Raw genomic sequence first — 22,142 nt, 5'->3', positions numbered from 1 at the left:
CATTTGAAAAGACCCTGATGCTGGGAAAGATTGAAGGTGGGAGGAGAAGGGGATGACAGAAGATGAGATGGTTGGATGGCATCACCGACTAGATGGATATGAGTTTCAGCAAGCTCTGGGAGTTGGTGGTAGATAGGGAAGCTTGGCGTGCAGCAGTCCATGGGGTCACAAAGAGTTGGACACAACTGAATGACTGAACTGAACTGACCCAAGGCTTGTTGTTGTTTTGCAACCCCATAGACTGTAGCCCACCAGGCTTTGCTGTCCATGGGATTCTTCAGGCAAGAATACTGGAGTGGGTTCCCATTTCCTTCTCCAGGGGATCCTCCTGACCCACAGATTGAACCTGCATCTCCTGCACTGGCAGGCAGATTCTTCACCACTGAGCCTCCTACTAAGTTCTGTTCAAGTATTAGAATTTTATCTCCTATAATTTGGTAATTCCATTTTTAAGGCTTTACCCTAAGAAAACATTTCACATAAAAATCAGGAGATTTGGAAGAGATGCTCATAATAATGTTTATTTGATGTTGTTCAGTTGCTAAGTCTTGTCTAACTCTTTTCAACCCCAAGAACTGCTCCTCTATCCTTCACCATCTCCCGGAGTTTGCTCAAACTCATGTCCATTGAGTTGGTGATGCCATCCAACCATCTCACCCTCTGTCATTCCCTTCTCCTCCCTTCAATCTTTCCCAGCAGCAGGATCTTTTCCAGTGAGTTGGCTCTTCTCATCAGGTGGCCAAAGTATTGGAGCTTCAGCTTCAGAAACAGTCCTTCTAATGAATATTCAGGGTTGATGTTTATAATAATGTGTATAAACAACATGTCTGAAAATAGGTGAAGTATTAAATAAATGGAAATTTGAAATAAATATTAGACATAATGGAATATTGAATGTTAAAAATAATGTCTTTAAATAATATGACACAAAGACATTCCCTTTATGTAAATAGAAAAAATAAGATATAAAATTGTCAGAGCTGACAGAGACCAGATCCCCCACTGCCCTGATGCCGTGATGCTGACTGGTCCTGGAGTCAGCTGTGCATGTTGCCATGGGCAACAAGGGAAGAGGGATCCTTTAGCCGGTGTTACGGAGTCAGCCCAAGCTCCGCATGTATCTGTGGGCCCAGGCAGAGGCATGCTTGCCCTGAGAGTGCCTGGGAATTCCTCTGTCTGGGCAGAGACAGTGCTGAGCTGGGCTGGCAATACCCAGGCCTCTAGCCCTTCCTCTATTTTTTAGGATTCTACATGATCCCCACACATCACATCATCACAGAGCATCTTATGTCCACTGTCAGATGGTGCAGAGCATAACCAGAGGTGGCCCGTGGCATCCCCATGTACCTGCATGCTTGTTCTGAGAAAATGGAAGCAAACCCAGCTGGATTGGGGATCTGAGACTTTGGTGGTTACAATGCTGGTTCCCAGCTCTAGAAACTGCACTTGCTGATTTCTGGTCTGTGGTTTATCTGTGAGAAGAAGGTTCTGGAAACTTCCTTCGAGGCCTCGGGGTGACCCAGAGATTTCTGGGCCTGAGGCAGGGCTGGTTGGACCTTCTCCCTGCTCCTGAGAGGCTCTGCCTGATTTAAAACTCTCACCTGTTCTGAGGAGCTTGGGACTGACCTGTCATACATGAAAATTGTGTTTTTTCCCCCCACCAAACGTGTTTTCTGGTTTAGCAGGAACTGAGGAGTGTGAGAAAATGCCACGGGACTGCACCCCACTCTGTCCATGTCCTCTGCCCCCAATCGGCTCATTCATTGGATGTCACACTGTACCTGTTACCTGTCAGCTGTCTTTATGGGTGCTCAGTCTGGGGAAGAGTGTATGGTCATCTTTAGTTGATGCCAATGACGTCTTTGCCTCTTCACGCCGTAAGTCCATGTGTTTTCTTTTTAAACAAACAATACCAATATCTACGGAAACCAGGCCAGAGAGAAAGATGTCAAAGCCCGAAGCGGAGCCCTGGAGGGAACCATGTGTCCCCCCGGGCAATCAGAGCTTCCATATTACCTTGGCAACTGGGAGAGCAGGCCTCTTGATTCTCCATGGCCCCTGAGCCCCGTTGCAGTGGCCTGAGACTGAGGGTCCCCGGGCTTATCCAGAGCACCTTGGTTTCTGAGAGTCTGTTCCTGGCCTCCTGGGACCACCCTCCTCCCCAGGGCTGTTCCATCCTGAGCAGGCTGGGCTAGGTGTCCAGTCTGGACCCTGCATGCCTCTCTGACAGCCATGGCATCTCCAAGCAAGTCTCCCGGAAAATGTGAGAGGAAAGGCTTGTCAGGAGTGACCAAGAGGTCACCCTTGGGCAGGAGGACAAGGAGGGGTTAGGCAGGGAGTGGTCCAGTCTCCTTCATCATGGGATTCCAGGCATGAATCTGTTGGTGGTCTAACGACTCGGCAAGTCGCTTCCTAGACAGGGCTAGGGAAGTGGGCAGGGTGTACATCACCTACAGAAAGAGCTTGACACTACTTTTATAAAGACTGGGTGGAAAAACTTCAAACTGTCAGCAGCACTGCTGGTGCTCTTTGATGTCTTCACATACTATGTTTCCTAAATTTTTACTGAGTTTTTTATTTTTATATTTATAAAAAACAAATGGCTTTATTAGAAAAGACCAGTTGGGGGAAAAAAAGGAATAAGAAAAAGCCAGTCTGCTCTCAGAGTATTTTCTTGTTTCCACCTGATGCTGCTGAAACTGACCAGGATCCATCTAGAGGCCATGGGAGAGCCAGGGCTCTGGCCATTCTGTTCTTGCCCAGCCCTCCCTCTGCTCACCCTGGGAACCTGCTCCTGAAATGGGGGATCCTTCACTTCTCCCCCAAGGTCCAGGATGGGTAAACTGCTTAAACTCTCAGAGCCATCAGGACTTGTCAGCAGGGATTCCACCCCCTCTCTCCCGCCCCACCCACCTGCTTCCTTCCTATCCTCATTCTCTCCTCCTGAGCTTGGAAGCCACACTCTGGACTGGACTCACTGCTAGGCATCATTCCAAACTCTTTTCCCCTCATCCTTGCCTCTTTCCTCCTCATCATCCCTGCCTGGCAATAACCCAACCCCAGTTAAGCCCAGATACCCACTTATGATACAGCCATCCTCATGAAGCAATTTCAGAGAAAAACCACACAACTGTTTGGGCAATCATTTGTGAATGGACCTTTGATGAGGCCCCAGTATGTCCGCTATTTTACCTTTCCATCTTAGATCTGGTCCGGATCTCCTCTGCCATCTCCTGCCCCCTCAGCTGGTCCTCTGCCCTCTCACCCTTGTGTCCACACCCTCTGCCTTCTCTAAGACAGAAACAGAAGGAGCCCCTGGAGTACAGACACTTTCCCCGCCAAGCCACTCAGTTCCATCACTCTGATTTCTTTCCCTCCTCCCAGTGGGTGTCTTCGGAAAGCATTGTATGCACCATCTTCTCTTTCTTGTCCTCCTCCTGATCTGGCTGGCGGCCCTCAGGTGAAGGCATCTCATCTGTTCTCCTCCCACTGTGCTCACAGCCCCAGACAGTGCGAGGCCATTGGCAGGTGCTTCACAAGCCTGGGTGGATGCTGGAGGGTGACTCCCTTGGCCCTGGCATGCCGGGCCATCTCTTCTCTCTCTGACTTGACCCTTCCCTTCCCACTGTCCCTACTGGTCTGTCACAGAGCTCACCCATGCTCGCCAGCCTAGCATGGTGCTTGCAGACAGTAGAATTCACAGATTTGAGGAATGAGCGAAGGGTAACACAGGCCGGTACACCATGCTTGAATCCAGCACGTGGCCCAGAGACAATGAGCTGAGAACCATCCCTTAGAAGTCCAACATCTCTTGGATGGAATCAGGGAGCTCCATGTGGCCCATGCAGAAGACCTGTACCTGGTCCCACTCTGGGCTCCTGGTCCTTTTCCCCCATGTGCCCCAGAGGCTTCTGCTCTGAGTGTGGAGAAGGCAGAACTCCTCTCTCTGACTGCCTGCCACTTCCAGTCAAATGGTGGAGCCCCTGGCGTTTCTGGAGGCCCTTTCCCTCCATCAGAGGAAAGCAGTCTATACAGGAAGTTGCCAGGACAAGTGACCACCCCCAACCAGGAGCCTTGATGTGGCTTTTCTTTTTTCTTAATTTTTATTTTGGTTGTGCTAGGTCTAAGCAACAGTTAGAACTGGACATGGAACAACAGACTGTTTCCAAATCGGGAAAGGAGTATGTCAAGGGTGCTGTCCTGTCACCCTGCTTGTTTAACTTATATGCAGAGTAGTACATCATGCGAAATGCCAGGCCAGATGAAGCACAAGCTGGAATCAAGATTGCTGCGAGAAATATCTGGAGAAGGCAATGGCAACCCACTCCAGTACTCTTGCCTGGAAAATCCCATGGATGGAGGAGCCTGGTAGGCTGCAGTCCATGCGGTCGCTAAGAGTCGGCACTACTGAGCAACTTCACTTTCATGTTTCACTTTCATGCACTGGAGAAGGAAATGGCAACCCACTCCAGTATTCTTGCCTGGAGAATCCCAGGGACAGAGGAGCCTAGTGGGCTGCCGTCTATGAGGTCGCACAGAGTCGGACATGACTAAAGTGACTTAGCAGCAGCAGCAGCGAGAGATATCAATAACCTCAGATATGCAGATAACACCACCTTTATGGCAGAAAGCAAAGAAGAACTAAAGGGCCTCTTGATGAAAGTGAAAGAGGAGAGTGAAAAAGCTGGCTTAAAGCTCAACATTAAGAAAACTAAGATCATGGCATCCGGTTTCATCACTTCATGGCAAATAGATGGGGAAACAATGGAAACAGTGACAGACTTTACTTTTGGGGGCTCCAAAATCACTGCAGATGGTGACTGCAGCCATGAAATTGAAAGATGCTTGCTTCTTGGAAGAAAGGCTATGACAAACCTAGACAGCATACTAAAACGCAGAGACATTACTTTACCAACAAAGGTCTGAATAGTCAAAGCTATGGTTTTTCCAGTAGTCACGTATAGATGTGAGAGTTGGACTATAAGGAAAACTGAGCACTGAAGAATTGATGCTTTTGAATTGTGGTGCTGGAGAAGACTCTTGAGAGTTCTTGGACAGCAAGGAGATCCAGCCAGTCAATCCTAAAGGAAATCAGTCCTGAATATTTATTGGAAGGACTGATGCTGAAGCTGAAATTCCAATTCTTTGGCCACCTGACGCGAAGAAATGACTCATTGGAAAAGACCTCGATGCTGGGGAAGATTGAAGGTAGGAGGAGAAGGGGACAACAGAGGATGAGATGGTTGGATGGCATCACCAACTAGATGGACATGAGTTTGAGCAAGCTCTGGGAGTTGGTGATGGACAGGGAGGCCTGGCGTGCTGCAGTCTGTGGGGTCGCAAAGAGTCAGGCACAACTGAGCGACTGAACTGAGGTCTTCCTTGCTGGTGCTCGCGCTTCTGTAGTTGTGGAGTGCGTGCTTAGCTGCCCCATGGTACTGTGGGATTTAGTTCCCCGACCAGGGATTGAACCCACATCCTCTGCACTGGAAGGCCGATTCTTAACCACTGGGCCATCAGGGAAGTCCATTGATGTGGCTTTTCTTAACAGTTCAGTTCAGTTTAGTCGCTCAGTCGTGTCCGACTCTTTGCGACCCCATGAATCGCAGCACGCCAGGCCTCCCTGTCCATCACCAACTCCCGGAGTTTACTCAAACTCATGCCCATCGAGTCAGTGATGCCATCCAGCCATCTCATCCTCTGTCGTCCCCTTCTCCTCCTGCCCCCAATCCCTCCCAGCATCAGGGTCTTTTCCAATGAGTCAACTCTTCGAATGAGGTGGCCAAACAAGACCCCAGTAAATGCGATGCCTCTACCCCGGCCTTTGCTGACTCACTGCTGCCCACCTCACCCCTTTGCGGCCCCACCTCCAGTTTCCTTACAACAACTGTCTTCAGAACACGGGTCAGGGACATAGACACCCCTCAGGTGCGGTATCAACCACGGCCACCCCACTAGCTGTGCCCAGTGCCTCAGTGGTGACAGGAACAGAGACAGGAGGAGAAAGCCTAGAACTTGGGGTTGTGGGGCCAACAGGAAGCTCCTGCCCGTGTGGGTATGAACCCCAGAGAGTTGGGAAGCTGTTCTGCCCATCCATGGCTGCCTCGCCAGACCTGGGCCTAACATCCCCAGGCTAGATATTTCATCTCTCTCAGCCTGTGGAGGGCCTGGTCTGAGAAACGGGGCCATCACCACAACAGTCACGGAACAAATGGGTCCCACCAGTAGGAGGGGAAGCCATGGACGGTTGACCCACTTGGTGGTGCCGGCCGGCTGGTTCAGCCAAGCTCCTGAGTTAGCCTGTGAAGATCTGAGCTCTCCTCCTGTCTGCTGGATGCCAGGTCAGAGATTGTGATTCCCAGACAAAGTGCACACATGGCTATTAGCGTGTCTGTGTCAAGCTCTGCAAGCACAGAAGGCAGCAGAAGGGACCAGGGCTGCCCCTGAGGCCCAAGGATGCTGCTGGTGGCTGATCTTATTCTGAAATCACAGGGCTGGTGCCTTTGATAAACCACATGAAACCAGGTGAAGCAAAGCCAGGAGGCTTTGAGTCCCTAGGAGGAGGGTGTCAAGAAAGAAAAGTGGGGTCTTCCCTGGTGGTCCAGGGGTTAAGGCTTTGCCTTCCAATGCAGGAGGTGTGGGTTCCAGCCCTGAGCAGGGAGCTGAGGTCCCTGTGGCCTGTGGCCAAAAAACCAAAACATAAAACAAAAGCAAGACTGTAACAAATTCAATAAAGACTTTAAAAAGTGGAAAAAAGAAAGCCTTGTCTTACTCAGGGTGACCAGGGGAAAGCCATCTGGAGAGGGGTGTGGCTGTTCCCCTACCTTTAGTCACAGAGGGGACCAGGTTTAGGACACCTTACTGGGGCAGGTGGGGCACACCCTGCCGTGTGTAAATGCTGCCTCCAGGCCCAGCTCTCAGAGTGTATAGATTTATTTTGAGAATTTCACATCATGCTCATGTTCAGCGCCTTGCGGTGCCTGGCCAGGAATGTGTGAATGCTAAAGAGACCCACTTCCTGTTACAGGGTCTGCAGGCTCAAGAGCAAGAAACAGGAAGATGAATTCCAGAAACACTGCGGTTATAAGACAGGCTTAAGAAACTCCAAATGGAAAAGAAATCTGACTTTGTTTCTCCTGACTCTGCAACAATGTATCTACATCTATTATCTATACCTGTATCTACGTCTATGCCTGTATTATCTATGTCTGTCTTTATACAGGCATAGATATGGACATCTTGAGCTCCTCTCTTCCTAGGAGAATGAGATGCAGAGAGAAGACACGAGGGACCTGCAGGCACTCACCTGCATGTCACGTTCTGTGACGCAAGAGCATTCCTCAGGCTCTTCCCAGTGACGTCCAGTGCACAAAAGGTTCCTCTGCCTTCTCACCTACCCAGCCCCAGATCTGGCCGGAGTCTTAGGAAAGGTCACTGATGTCAGCAAACACCTGGCTGTTGGGAATCACTTTTGTCTGCGCCGAAAAGAAACTGCAGCCAAAAGAGCTGAAAGCTGCCTCCCCAGAGAAGGTCCCTGGACCCAGGCTCACCTGACCCTGCCTCCAGCCCTTTCTGAGGGTCCCACCATCTGACAGCCCAACTTGGGGGGGGGTGTGGCCATCCCTCAGCCCCTTGGGCGGCGAGCTGGCTCTTCGGCCAATGCAGGCAGAGAGAGGTGGGGATCCTCCCGGCACCCGTAAATTTGTGCTGATGGGCCTCTGCGTCTAAGATCTGGAGCAGGGCGCTGGACCCCCGGAAGGAGGGGAAAGCGGTTGTAAACTATTCAGCTGGAAGGAAGAATATTCCTCCGAATTCTCTATGGATAAACCTGGGATAGATAATGAGGGCGTTTTGAAAGACTAAGGAAAACTCTGGGACTATTAATGGCCTTGAAAGGCCTTTCAGGACAAACTAAAGCCACAAACTGTGCCCAGGGAGGGGGGTGATGGCACATGTTGGCCCTGGCCTGTGATTGGGCACCAGAGAAGCACGTCTGATTCCATGAGACACACTTGCTGGGCAGCTAGCCGGCACCGAAACCTCCCCAAAAGGTGTCCAAACTCTATATCCATCTCGCTTACCTCTTGCTCCCCACCCTGTCCTCTGAAGTCATACTTGAACACAAGGAAAGCGATTGCAGGCCAGGTGCTGTGCTGAGTCACTCAGTCGTGTCTGACTCTTTGTGACTCTGTGGTCTATAGCCTGCCAGGCTCCTCGGGTCCACAGGATTTCCCAGGCAAGAATACTAGAGTGGGTAGCCACTCCCTTCTCCAGGGGATCTTCCTGACCCAGGGGTTGAACCCGGGTCTCCTGCATTGCAGGCAGATTCTTCTGCCTTTCATCTGCCTTCCTAATATTTAATAAACAGTATTTGCCACACGCTGTGTCTTCCCTTAGACAGTGTCTTTTCTGCAGAGGTGTAGAGGAACGTGCATTGAGCAGTGACGCCAATGGAAATTGCCACCTGCTTCCACTTTCATGCTCTCCCCCTCCTGCCTTGACCTCTGTGCTGAGGGCACAGGTCCCTGCCCCCTCCTACACCGAAGCTCAAGGAAACAGCCTGGTGGACCCAGCAGCAGACAAAAGTAACCACGGCCAGGGGACCTGCAGTGTCCAGCCTCGCCAGGGATGAAATCCTTGCTCACTGTTGACCCTCCTGTTGGCCCTTTTGGAGGGGCTCTCCCTCCCACCCACACCCCTCCCCCAAGGGACAGGGCCCTTTTGCCATCTGCATACAAAGCACCCGGACTGAGTCAAAAGAAAGAGAAGTGTTAGTCACTCAATCACGTCTGACTCTTCAGGACCCCATGCACTGTAGTCCGCCAGGCCCCTCTGTCCATGGAATTCTCCAGGCAAGAATGCTGGAGTGGGTTGCCATTCCCTTCTCCAGGGGATCTTCCCTACCCGGGGATCAAATCCAGGTCTCCTTCATTGCAGGTGGATTCTTTACCATCTGAGCCACCAGGGAAACTGGCATTTAAGGTGTTGCTAACTGGATTTCTCAATACCCTGGTCCCTCAGGAGTGGGAATGGACCTCAGGTCAGCCCAGGAATCAGCTCACTGGGCTTTCCTCTTGTCTCCAGCCTGCTAGGTTTCTTCAGCCTAGCAAAGGGCTGCCTCCAGTCATCAGCTGGCTTCTGACCTCAGATTGGAGGCGAATGGGCCGGGTGGGCTGAACAGCTCCCCTGGGGTCTCACCGCACTGTAGGTTACAGAGATGCTGACCGGTTTCCCGTGTTGACGGTTCAGTACAGAGCAAGAGCAGTGGAGGCGGGATGCCCATGTCTTCCACGTCCGTACCTGCCACGCTCAGAAAGGTCCCTGGTGAGTGGCGGCTCCTCCGTGGAGCCGGGTGACCAATGTGGGGAGTGAGACCTGGCCTACTGTCACCCGCACCGCGTATGGCCACATTCTGCGAGTCTGTGAGGTTTCCCGGGCCCCACCTGGTACTTCCCCTGAGGCTCCAAGGCCGAGCACTTCCGAAGGAAACCGGGGGACACATGAAACCCGCACCTGTATAATGAGGACCCGGGAGTAGGGGTCTGAAGAGGACGCAGCCGCAACCGTGCTGCACTTAGGAGTTTCAGAACCGCGCTAGAATCAAGCCTGTTGGGAGGAGGCGAGAAGAGGGGGACCAGCGCGAAGGCGGCTGTGCGCGCGTATGAGGAAGGGCAGGCAGGCTGTCTCCGGGGACGAAACAGTTAAGCCGCCCGCAGCGCCCTAGGCGTCCGGTAGGGGTCGCGCGCCGGCGAGAGCACGGGCGCTGGCGGGCGGGCCTCGGGCGGTCGGGGCCCCTGACGTCACCGCCCCACGGTCGCCATGGCGACGGCCTCATCAGCGCGCGCGTCAGAGCCGCCAGTCTCTTGGCAACCGCCCGATCTCCCGCTCTCCCTCCGCCTGGCGCTCGGCCGCGCGTCGCTCTGGCGTCAAAAGGACGTCAATGGGGATGTATCAATCCGGCGGCGGCGGCGTGGGCGGGGCCGCCGTGGGCGGGGTCGGCGGCGTGGGGGCGTGAAGGGGCGGGCCCGGGTGGCCGGGGGCGGGGCGGACGGCGCGTGCGGCTGGAGAGCGCGGCTCCCGGCTCAGAGCTGACATGCGGCGCGGCCCGGGCGGCAGGCGGCGGAGCAGCTGGCGGCCGGGTAGAGCGAGCGGCCGAGCGGGCGGCGGGGGCCGCGGGGCGAGCGGCGTCCCAGCCTCGGCGCTCCGAGGGCGGCGGAGGTGAGTCGCGGTCCGGCGGGCGGGCGGCCGCCGCCGGGCTCGGGACTGCGGGCTCTGGGGCCCCGCAGGTGCGCGCGCGGGGTTTTCGGGCCGGGGCGCCGCCGCCAGCTTCCCCTTTGTTGTGCGGCAGACAGCGGGGGGCCGTGGGAGCTGGGGTCCGGGGCTCGGGACCGAGTCGGGTGCGGGCGGCGGTCCACGCGCCCCGCGGGGCTTGGGACCCGGAGACCGAGCGGAGCCGACTACGGGCTGCGGGCATAGGAGCGGGGCGCACGGCTCCCGGGATCGGGGCTCGCGGTGGAGCAAGTCGCCGGCGGGGGCGGTGGCCGTGGGTCCGCGCGCCCGGGAGTTGGGTCTGCTGGCGCCGAGCTGAGCGCGCCCCCCGCCCGCAGGTGCGGCCCGGAGCCATGGTGATCATGTCTGAGTTGAGCGCGGCCCCCGCGGGCTCGGGCCAGGGCCAGCAGAAGCCTCTCCGCGTGGGCTTCTACGACATCGAGCGGACCCTCGGCAAGGGCAATTTCGCTGTGGTGAAGCTGGCCCGACATCGAGTCACCAAAACGCAGGTGCGTGGTGGGGGGCGGAACCCCGGGGTGGACCCTCCGCGGGTGGATACCCCCTTTGCCCGGAGCCGGGGAAGCTGATGAAATACCAGCTTGTGGGGTCCATCGTCCCAAGGTCGAAAGGCTGACAGTTTTTATCAGTTTGGTAAAGAAAAAAATGCGATATGTTGTGATTATGCGTAATTTGTACAAATATTGGGGAATAGCAAAGAGGATAATGACCAAATAGCCAGGAGTGCAGCTGGAGCCTGTAAAATGAGTCTGCAGAGACTTAAGACATTTATTGAACTTTGACTTTTTAGGTAATATTATTGGTTACTTTTTTAATTTTTCTCCCTAAGTTTTTGTGACCTTTGGGGACATAAAGTGTTTTAGAAATTAACCTGCAAAAATGAAGTGTGTAAATTACCTTAAGGCAGAGAGTTTTATTTCAACAAAATATTCTTTATTAATAATTTGTAGGTTGCAATAAAAATAATCGACAAAGCACGATTAGATTCAAGCAATTTGGAGAAAATCTATCGGGAGGTTCAGATCATGAAGCTTCTGAATCATCCTCACATTATAAAGCTCTATCAGGTAAGGATTCAAGTGTGCGTTCCACTGTTACTTCTGGCAAGTGTATCATTTTTAAATTTTCAACAACTTAAGTCTACAGTTTCTGAAGGTTGTCTCTGTGGGTGGGAGTCACGGAGTTGATTGTAGAAGGTAAAGAGACTGCTTTTTGTGAGCTGTGCACTTGTTTTTTCTTGCTTTTGGATCATAATCCAGATTTGCTTCATTAAAGTTTTATTTGATATTGTTACTCGCTCCAGTTTTGGGTGCGTGGAGGTCGATTGTTAAATTTACTACGAAAACAACAACAAAAAAAACAGGATTTCTGTATTGCTGAGAGTCAACCATTTAGTGTGAAAGGACAAATTTGAGTCTAGACACTTCCACCTCAGCAGATTTTTATTAAACTTTAAAACTAGCTGCTCTTACCAGTTTTTGTAAACTTACCTATGCCAAGGCAGCAGTGAGCATTTGTCTCTCCTGTTTCAACCCTCCCATCAGAAATGGAGACATAAAACACCCGTGCCTGGGTGAGAGCAGGGAACCTGACATCTAATCCACATTGAGAATGTGCCTCACCCTGTCCGCCTGTTGTTTTCCTTTGTGACTTTATTTTTGTTCTCCTGTTGAGACTAATAAATTGTACCTTTGGAAACTAGGTGCTGATTTAATCAGAACAGCGGAGCAACCTCTTCCTTAGCCAGCCACTTCTGTAGAATGAACTCAGGTCCACTTTGGAAGGATGTGTTATTTGAATTCACCCAGTTGTGTTGGGTGTAAGTTCCTTTGGAGGAGTCTCATGAAACCCTGTGGATCCACAATGAATAGAGGACGGTGTGTGGGGGGGGTGTGCCCTTGGCAAGGCCAGGTGGAGAGCGGACTGTGATTGACGTGACCCTGGGGAAGGCTGCCGCCCTCGGTTACAATGAAGGATGAGGGAGTCACAGGGCTCGTGTTCCCCCTAATGACAGTTTACTCGGCGTCGTTAAGCTCACAGCTCACGTCATGTGCACTCCGGTTCGTGTTTTGTTTCTGTTGTCGTTTTTGCGTTGGGAGGCCAAGATAAGATGTTTCCTCCACAGTCACTGATGTCAGTGCCTGAGCAATGTGCCTGCCCCGTTTCCGCAGGAGTGGACTGAAGCCTGCCTGCCTTTGACTTTGCCGGGGGTGGGGGATGAGCCAGGGCCTTCCCCATCTTCCTGTCCTCCGCTGACCCTGGGCAGGAGGAGCCCAGGTAGCCAAGACGCCTGGCCCCTGGGATCCACGTTGAGGTCTTTTCTGGGGGTGAATTTGCTCACCGCTCCAGGAGCTGCTGTTGGGAGACGGGCTCGGTGGGCAGCAACGATTGTACAGCTCTCGTTTTGACACTAGTGTCTAATTTGCATCCAGCTGGCCCAGGCCCCAGAACCTCAGTGAGACACTTCAACTCTTTCCTCGAGGTTTTTTTTTTAAACTTCAAACATGTTGACTCTTAAATCTTTCTGCCTCTCTTTTTTTAAACTGAGGAAAGGGATAAACTTAAAAGTCCCTCCACCACGCAGGTCCAGGGCAGTTACAATGCAGACAGCATTGTGTTTGCTCTTCTCTTTAAGTTTATGGCTCAAAGTGCCTTTTTAAAGAAATAATTACATTTTGAACCTCGAAGAGCTCTTTTTTAAATAAGGATAACTTCTGAAAATAGTCCCTGGCGGTCCAGTGATTAACACTTTGCCTTCTAATGCAGGGGTTGTGGGTTTGATCCCTGTAAAGGGAGCTAAGATCCACATACTCCGAGGCCAAAAAACTGAAACATAAAACAGAAGCAATATTGTAACAAATTCAAGAATGAGTTAAAAAAATGAAGTATTTTAAAATACATGTACATGAGTCTGTTTTACTCCTTTCCGTACCAAAGATTTGAATTTGACGTCATTTCTTAGTTATATTTTAAACTCTTAAAAAAAAAATCTTCTTTTCCAACGTGAAATAAAATTCTTGGATTAGTAAACGAAGCTTTGAGGTGTGTTTGACGTTGGCTGTTGCTATTGACACACACACTGAGCAGTTTGCTGTAGGGAAAATGGTCTTTCATAGCTCACCTGGCAAAGCCAGCCTCTCTCAGCCTAATGTATCAGGTCAGAAACGCAAGTGGGGAGGGGAACTTCTTATCTATTATTCAACTTGTGCCGGCCCTAGGCATGGATAATCTGTTGTCTGCTCAGCTTCTGGTAGAAAGGCCTCACAGAACTCTCACCATCTATTTTACTTCTGGGGCCTGCAGAGCCTTCACTTTGGGTGAGGAAAGTGAGTTAAAAATATGGTAGAGGTGAGTTGCAGCCCGAGCAAATGGTTTTGGAAGCAGATGTGTATTGGGGCAGACAGGTTAGTGAGGAGCTCACATCTGATTTTTAAAAACTTCCCCCGAGTAGGAAGTCCCGTTGTCTCTTTACTGCGGATGTTTTTCTTTTCTTTCCCTATTTTTTGAAATAACAAATATGCTTATTCTGGAGAAGTTAAAAATTTACAGGGTTTCAAGAGGATTTTTTATACCATTGGTATGTTCCTTTTTCATGGGGTTAAACGTTAGGTCTTTGCTTTTTTTTAGGTTATGGAAACGAAGGATATGCTGTACATTGTCACTGAATTTGCAAAAAATGGAGAAATGTTTGGTAAGCCATGCTCATTTTTGATATCTGTTGGAAAGAAATGGTAGTAACTTGTTCCCACTTGCCCCTCCAGTGGTGGGGTCTCCCCAGCGTTCTTTCTCTGTGCCCCGAGCGACGGCTGGACTTTTGGGTGTGGGGCTAGAGTTTTGTTTTGTCCCTCAGATTACTTGACCTCCAATGGGCACCTGAGCGAGAGTGAAGCCCGGAAGAAGTTCTGGCAGATTCTGTCAGCCGTGGAATACTGCCACAGCCACAACATCGTCCACCGGGACCTAAAGACGGAGAACCTGCTGCTGGACGGCAACATGGACATCAAGCTGGCAGGTGAGGGCCAGGAGTGTGCCCAGCGGGAGGGGCGCCTGCGGGTGAGGGGCTGGGAGTGTGCCCTGCATGAGCGGTGTACCTGCCTGCCAAGGGTTGGTGCTTTCTTGCACAAGCCTTTGAAACCTCGACCTTGCTGTTTCCGCCAGCCACAACTTCATCGCCTGTTTCTTTGCCTCTCAGATTTTGGGTTTGGGAATTTCTACAACTCAGGAGAACCTCTGTCCACGTGGTGTGGGAGCCCCCCGTACGCAGCCCCAGAGGTCTTCGAGGGGAAGGAGTATGAAGGCCCCCAGCTAGATATCTGGGTAGGAGCTTGGGTGCCACGTGGGACGTGCATGGGGTGGGGGGGCCCGGAGGGGAATCAGGTGCACGCGGTGGAGGGCTTGGAGTGGGCATGGGTGTGCGGGGGGTGGAGGGGGTCTGGAGGGGACACAGGTGTGCAGGGTGGGGGGCTTGGAGGGGGCACGGGTGCACAGCGTGGGGGGGCCTGGTGCCTGGGCGCAGGTGCTGACCTGCCGTCTGGTCCTTCCGCAGAGCCTGGGCGTCGTGCTATATGTCCTCGTGTGCGGGTCTCTGCCCTTTGATGGGCCCAACCTGCCGGCGCTGCGGCAGCGGGTGTTAGAGGGCCGGTTCCGCATCCCCTTCTTCATGTCCCGAGGTAGGTGAGGGCCTGGCCTCCTCTGGGCGCATGGGGTTGGCAGCCTGCTGGGCATGCGTTGGGTAACCTGGGATGAGAGTCTGAGGGGAGGAGGAGGAATTCGTTTCCTGCAAGGCCTGCTTGGCCATCTTCTGAGTCTGCTGTTGGGCCTGGCAGCCAGTCCTGCGTCACTGCGTGGCATTTACCAGGTGCCTCTGAGGCTGCCTCTGGGCCCTGCTTATAGGGCTGGCCTGTCCCTTAGCAGGCTGTTGGGAAGCTGGCTCCCAGTGCCCCAAGTCTCACCCACCCCACACTGGGCTTTTCTCTCCCACTCTGACCACTGCTTAATAACATACAGGTGGGGGTTCTAGGTGGTTCTCAGTCTAGTCCCCACATCCCCTGGGGGTCGATCCCTCAGCCACTGGCTCTCCTTGGTGGCAGTTCTCTTGGCCTCTGTGTTCTCTGGGATGGTCACTGGTCTGCTTACCATATGCCCGGGAGCCGTGTGCCCTGTGGGAGCCCAGGCGGGAGGTGGGGACGCACCGGTGGGCAGCTCGCGCGCAGGCTCAGTGCTCCGCTCCCGCCTCCAGACTGCGAGACGCTGATCCGCCGCATGCTGGTGGTGGAGCCCGCCAAGCGCATCACCATCGCCCAGATCCGGCAGCACAGGTGGATGCAGGCCGAGCCCGCGCTGCTGCTGCCGGCCTGCCCAGCCTTCTCCCTGCTTGGCTACACCTCCAGCCTGGGCGACTATGACGAACAGGCCCTGGGCATCATGCAGACGCTGGGCGTGGACCGAAAGAAGACCGTGGAGGTGAGCCACCTGCTCGCCTGCCGTGGGGGGTAGGGGGGCTCTTTCCCTGGGCGGCTGGACGGAGAAGCTGGCCCTTGGCAGCCAGGTTAAAATGGGAGTAGCACGGCTCATTTAAGGGCTGCTCGTCCACTAGAAAGGGTACTCTTGTTCACCCCAGAATAACCCCAGAGTGGTCTTGTCAGGGAACATCCTTTCTGCCAGCCCCTCTCTGACCCGCCCTTCTCTGCCCCTAGTCACTGCAGAAGAGAAGCTACAACCACTTTGCAGCCATTTATTACCTCCTCGTGGAGCGGCTGAAGGAGTACCGGCTCGCCCAGCCAGCCCGCCCTGGCCCTGCCCGGCAGCAGAGGCCCCGGAGCACAGACCTCAGTGGTTTCGAGGTGAGGGGGCAGCGAGTGCCTTTGATTCCCCACCAGGTCTCTGCCTTGGACTGTGTCCCCACGTTAGGAGTCCCCCTCTCAGACACCACTAGGAGGGGTTGCAGGCTGAGCCCCGAGGTCACGTTCCCTCACCCGTTAGGCACTGGACGGGGTCCCATGTGAGCCACTGGCAGGCGGCGTGATGGAGAGGGAGTGCCAGCCTCTCTGCTGGGGTTCAGACCCTGCCCATCAGCCCCCTGTTCTTTCACTGCCCCTGATGCCACCTCCCGGCTGCTCCTCCCGGTCTCCCTGCTCAGCGAGGCACTGGAGAGGGGGTGTCCTGAGCCTGTCCGGTCACGGCTGATACCTGTTAACTCAGAACCCAGCCTGGTCTCTCAGGTGACGCTGTGTTGCCGGCGGTCGTTCTGTGCCTCATGGCCTCTGTCTCCGTCTGCTGGCCCACAGGTACCTCCGGAAGGCCTCCCAGGAGACGCTCTCCGCTCCGCCCTGCTGTGCACGCAGCCCCAGACCCTGGGGCAGTCTGTGCTACAGGCCGAAATGGACTATGACCTCCACAGCTCCCTGCAGGTGAGTGAGCACCTCGCGGGCGGCGTCTGCGTCTGGGATGGGCGCCCTGGCTCCCAGCGGCGGTGACGCTCCCGCACCTGGCCTCATGTCTGTGTGTGTCCCTTGCAGCCCCTGCTGTTTCCCGTGGACACCAGCTGCGGCGGGGTGTACTGGCATCGCTCCGTCTCCCCCAGCAGCCTTCTGGACACGGCCATCAGCGAGGAGGCCAGGCCGGGCCCGGGCCTGGATGAGGAGCAGGAGGTGCAGGAGCCCCTGCCCAGCAGCACAGGCCGGAGGCACACGCTAGCCGAGGTCTCCACCTGCTTCTCCCCGGGAGCCCCCCCATGTAAGTGTCCCAGGGGCCACACGCACACCTGACAGGTGGGTTTAGAGGCAGGGCAGCCCCTTCTGATGACAGTGCTCCAGATTTGCCATTTCTGGAGCACCTGAGGCCTTATGGACCATACTTAGACCTCACAGGGAGCTCTCGAGCATCAGAGCTGGAGGGGAATTTAGCTGTCCTCGGAGGCTGGCAGGGCAACTCCTTCGCCCAGGCCCGTCTGTGTCCCGGGTCCAAACTTCACTGTCGGCTGTGGTCACACTCTGAGCCCCGAGGTGCTGGCTGCCAGGGCTCCCCGGACTGTGGTAGCCTCTGCTTGTCACAGACTTCCTGTCCGCTGCGTTGAGGGTAAGGGTGGTTGGGGATACAGCTGTCTGCCCCATCAGAGGGCCGGGTTGGCAGGAGATGCTGCAGAGGATGCAGAGACCCATAGGCGTGAGTGCTTAGACTGATGGTGAAGTGTTGAGCACCGGGGGTGGGTCTGACCTCAGGGTCACCAGGGCCTCAGATGCACCCGCTTCCCCGCAGGTATTGTCGTCTCACCGTCCGCGGCCAGTCCTTGTGAAGGCACCAGCTCAGACAGCTGCCTGACCTCTGCGGGTGATGGCCTAGCCGGGCTCAGTGGACACCTGGCTGCCCAGGGGCTGGTGGGCGCCTGCTCCCCTCTCAGACTGGCCTCGCCACTCCTGGGCACCCAGTCTGCAACCCCCGTGCTGCAGGCGCACGGGGCCCTGCGAGGAGCTGCCCTGCTGCCCGTCAGCTTCCAGGAGGGCCGGAGAGCGTCAGACACCTCGCTCACTCAAGGTGACTTTCCCTTTCATGCCCACTTCCACCTTCCCTGGGCAACCCGAGTGTACCCACCGCCCCTGGGGGCAGGGCGTCACTTTGTCCCTCGTGGCAGGTGGCTACCCTCTCTCCAGGCAGTTCTGGTAGAGCAGCGGTGCCCCCCCGGGCAGGCCAGAGCTGCTGCCCAGGTTTAGATGCCCTGGCTTCTAGGACAAACGCACATGGTCTCTAGAAGGTGGTCCTAAAAGCCCAAGAGATGCTTAGATGCTAGGCAGCAGGTCCCGACCTGGAGGAGGGATGGTCAGGGAGGCAACCGCCATGAAGGCAGTCCACATCAGCCTCTCCCAACACCCCCTCAGGGCTTGTGGGATGCTAAGGGCCCCTGGACTGCTCATTCCTGCCTTCCACGAAGAAGCCACTGTCTGCCCAGATGTGTGCTTCTTCAGGGCTGCAATTGCTGCCCCAAACCAAAGTCTAAAAGGGGATGACGTCCCAACTGTAGGAGGGGGGCTGTCGTGAAGTGATGGGGTGACCAGAGGGCCCCTTGACCCTGTAGGAAAGTGCTGACTCCCTCATCCCACCATATCCCACCACGTGTCCCCCCCCCCCCCCCCACTCCTCCCACAACCTGGAAGTCCCAGTGAGCCACAGGCCGTTGGTTCTGGGCTGGGGGACGGGTCTGGACACGTGTTGGTTTTGTCTCTCCCAGGGCTAAAAGCCTTCCGGCAGCAGCTGAGGAAGAACGCGAGGACCAAGGGGTTCCTGGGGCTGAACAAGATCAAGGGGCTGGCACGCCAGGTGTGCCAGCCCTCGTCCTCCAGCCGAGCCTCCCGGGGCGGCCCGCATGCTTTCCAGTTGCCCGCACAGAGTCCGGGCCTGCACGGCGGTGGAGCCGGCAGCTGGGAGGGCAGGGGCATGCTGGAGGAGGTGCTGCAGCAGCAGAGGTAGGCCCGTGGGCACCGGCTGAGACCTGGGCAGGGCTCACAGACCTCGGGGATTCCTGAGTAACGTTAGCCCTGAGCTCCGGAGAGCTGTGCGCTCCTTTCCCTCTGTCTGGGGGCGGGGGCAGGGCGCATCGGCCTGCGGTGGGGGAGGGAGGGGGCAGCGAGTGAGAATGTCACGTCTGGTTGGCATCTCTGAGCTGCTCCGAAAGCAGGAGGGGGAAGGAAATGTCAGGAATTGCTCAGGGATTAGTCACACACAGAATGGCGTGTTCTGAGCAGCCCCAGCCCGCGCTTCCGCGGGGTAGGCCCTCCAGCGCCGGCAGGTGGAAACCCGATCATGTGGCAGTCTGGCTGGGCGGGGTGGGGCGGGGGGGGGCGCAAGCCGCCAGCCGGCCAGCACTGACCTGCTCCCCTGTCCCTTGGTCCGGCCAGGTTGCTCCAGTTACAGCACCATACGACGGCCGCAGCCAGCTGCCAGCCAGCCCCTTTGGCCCTCGCCCCCTGCGACGGCACCCTCCTCATGTCAGGACTGCAGAAGGACGTGGGGCTGGGGCCCAGCCCTTTGCTGCCGCCCCACCTGCTCCAGGCTGGCGTCTCCCCGGTGGCCTCGGCCGCCCAGCTCCTGGATGCCCACCTGCGCATCAGCAGTTCCACGGCTCCCAGCCCTGCCGCAGCAGCCCCCCAGCCACGCTTTGCCATGCTGCCCGTGAGCCTGGAGCCCACGGGGCTGCCCCACGGGGACTGTGAGATGGAAGACCTGACCTCGGGCCCACTGGGCACCTTCGTCCTGGTGCAGTGAGGGCCCCAGCTGGGGCAGCTGACTTCTTGAAGCAATAATTTCAGAGTATGTGAAGATGGTTCCGGACGCAAAGCCAATAACTTTCCAGAAGCAAAACAAGCAATATGTTTGGTGTTTTGGATTTTTTAGTTTATTATTATTATTATTATTATTTTTCCTTGCACTGAGCAACTGTAACTCCGAGTAGAGACTGGAAACTTTTTGAAGAAAAATAATAATCCAGGGGCCTGTTGTTGGGACCGGTGGATGGGATGGGGAAGAGGGCAGCGGGTGGAGCCGGCAGTGGTATGGGCAGGGTCACAGGGGGGTGGCCAGTTGGCCCCAGGAAACCATGGTGTGAGCTGTGTGTCTCCATTGTGTGTGTATGCTCATGTGTGCGTGTGGATTAGTGGTATTTTTTTTTTCTCACAATTCTCCACTTCCTGAAACACTTAGATGCTTCACTTGAAAACTGTGAACTTTCTGCTTTATGTATCAGTTTTTGAAAAGCTCTAACCTCCAGTCCAAGAGAAGACGATCTAAGAGTTCTTGGAATTCTCTGCCCTGAAATCAGAACCCAGAGGATAGTTTTTCTTATCTTTCGAGAGCATTTGTATAACTTATCTTTTGAGAGCTGTTGTCTAAATAGCTCGGGAGTTAGTTTTCCAGGATTCTTCGGAGGGGCTGCAGAGAGGAACCTGAGTGAGGTGGAGTGACGGAGGTGGAGGCTCCCCTTGGTCACTTGGGCACCCTCAAGGGAGTCAGCCAGGGAGGTTCTGTTCCTCCTGCACCTCTTATTTCCGCTGCTAATTAAGTTTTTATGCATTTCATTATCAGGGTCCAAAAAGAACAACTGACTGGGGTGGGGGTGGGGAACGTGCAATATGGCGAGTCTGTGAAGGCGGTGGCCGGTGTGGGGCTGCTTGTGGTGGGGGGACAGCCCACCCTGTCCAGGCCCCACACTTGGTGGGCTTTCGTTTTAGGAAAGTGGAATGAGAGGTCAGGTCAGTGTTGTTCAAGCTTTGTTCCTTTTTTAAAGCAAATACTGTACATGTATATACATAGGAGACGAACATACACTACTTATTTTTTATACTTTTTACTACATTTTTGTGTTCCTGGTGTGAACGTCCCTCTCTGGTAACGTGACGACGCACCCGGCACCAGGTCCAGGTGGAGGCGGGGCCCGCAGGCAGCAGACAGGCGCGCGCTCACCCGGCAGGGAAACTCAGGTGGCAGCCGCTGGACTGGGCAGGCAGCTCCCACCCCTGCGGCCGGTCAGGGCCGTCTCCCCCCCGCCCCCCCAACCCAGGTGCCTTCAGCTCACGTCGGCGCTCGCCACCTGCAGCGTTAGGCCCGGGGAATGCCGGCCCAGGTGGTGCCGCCCCGGGCGATGCTGGCCCGAGAAGGGGGCCCCTGTAGAAGCCAAAGATTGCTGAGGCCCAGGAGGCGGCCCAGCCTGCGTGTTCCCGGCTCCCAGCCCCGCCGCCAATGCTGCTGCTGCTGCTCCGGGGCTGCTTCAGGATCAGGACAAAGGACTCCGTGCGCCCGGTGGCTGCCAAGTCACCCAAGCTTCTTGTGACTCGGACCAGGAGAGTGCCGGAGGCCCTGGGGCTCCAGCTCAGCCCCCTGCAGAGGCACCATCAGCCCCCCGAGGCCGCCTCCCACCCCTCGACGCTTCTGTTCGAACGCCATCGATCAAAGGCCTCAAAACCATGACAAGCACTTTACTCTCACTGCAGTTTTCTCTCTGTCGCTGTCAAGCGTGTCTCGTGTTGTGTCCAGCGTGTGCGACGCGTGTGCTATAGGATTCTCGGCGGCGCTGTCCTGCGAACTGAACGCGGGGGCCTGTCCTAGGCACCGTGCCATGTGATGAAGATGTACATAGTTTGGGTTTGTTTGTTGTTTTTTTTTTTTACCATAATGGAATTATTTTATTTCTTGTGTTCACATGAGAAATATATGCCAAATGATTAGTGGATGTATGTTTTTTAATTTAATATTTAAATAAAACATTTGGGGAAAAAAACCTTGACTTCTTCCCTCCGGTTCATTGTAGGCTCCTTCCTTCTAAGCCACTCCCTCCAGGTTCGATGAGTCTCAGGTCTTAGGGGAGAGGGCGAGGTGCCAGCTCCCATGCCCTGCTGAGCCTCAGACCTGCTAGGAGTAAGGTGCTTGGTGGTCCCGGCTGGGAGGTGGGCCTACTGGTTCTCAGACCCCTTGAGCCCAGGTGGCAGCGCTGCTAATCAGCTGGATGTCTTAACTGCCAGGTCTGTTTTCAGCCTACTCTCTTCTCCCAGGGTACCATTCATAGTACCCTCTTCACCCTTAATGTTCTCTGGATCCACCTATAAATCAAGGCTTTGGAAGAATCTCACAGCCAAACTATTTCCCAGTTTTTAAATTTGGTGTCACCACTTTCTAGCAGTAAGGCAGATATGGTTGCTAGACGAACAAAGGGTACTCTTCGATTTGATGCCTGGCAACTCTCTCTTTGGTAAAAAGAAATTCTTGAACCTTTTCACACCCATTAGGATGATCATTATATAAAAAAAAAAAAAAAACTATTTGCAAGGATGCAGAAATTGGACCCCTTTTGCATCGCTTGTGGGGACGTG

The 22,142-nt window shown here is 54.7% G+C and overlaps 1 protein-coding gene across 1 annotated transcript; it reads left to right on the top strand.

The window, feature by feature from the left end:
- Window positions 1-10,058: 10,058 nt before the first annotated feature.
- SIK1 (salt inducible kinase 1) lies at window positions 10,059-21,556 on the top strand. The gene is made up of 14 exons (XM_043474514.1): window positions 10,059-10,218; window positions 10,608-10,778; window positions 11,238-11,354; window positions 13,915-13,978; window positions 14,138-14,299; window positions 14,480-14,604; window positions 14,834-14,957; window positions 15,527-15,750; window positions 15,984-16,130; window positions 16,575-16,697; window positions 16,806-17,022; window positions 17,545-17,820; window positions 18,512-18,746; window positions 19,179-21,556. The coding sequence occupies exons 2-14, from the start codon at window positions 10,623-10,625 to the stop codon at window positions 19,543-19,545; spliced, it is 2,337 nt and encodes a 778-aa protein (XP_043330449.1). The 5' UTR covers window positions 10,059-10,218; window positions 10,608-10,622; the 3' UTR covers window positions 19,546-21,556.
- Window positions 21,557-22,142: the final 586 nt, after the last annotated feature.

This window comes from Cervus canadensis, chromosome 7 (genome assembly GCF_019320065.1).
Source record: "Cervus canadensis isolate Bull #8, Minnesota chromosome 7, ASM1932006v1, whole genome shotgun sequence".
Taxonomy (NCBI): Eukaryota; Metazoa; Chordata; class Mammalia; order Artiodactyla; family Cervidae; genus Cervus; species Cervus canadensis.
Note: the sequence above shows the minus strand (reverse complement) of the source record. Positions and strands in the feature narration are given on the sequence as shown.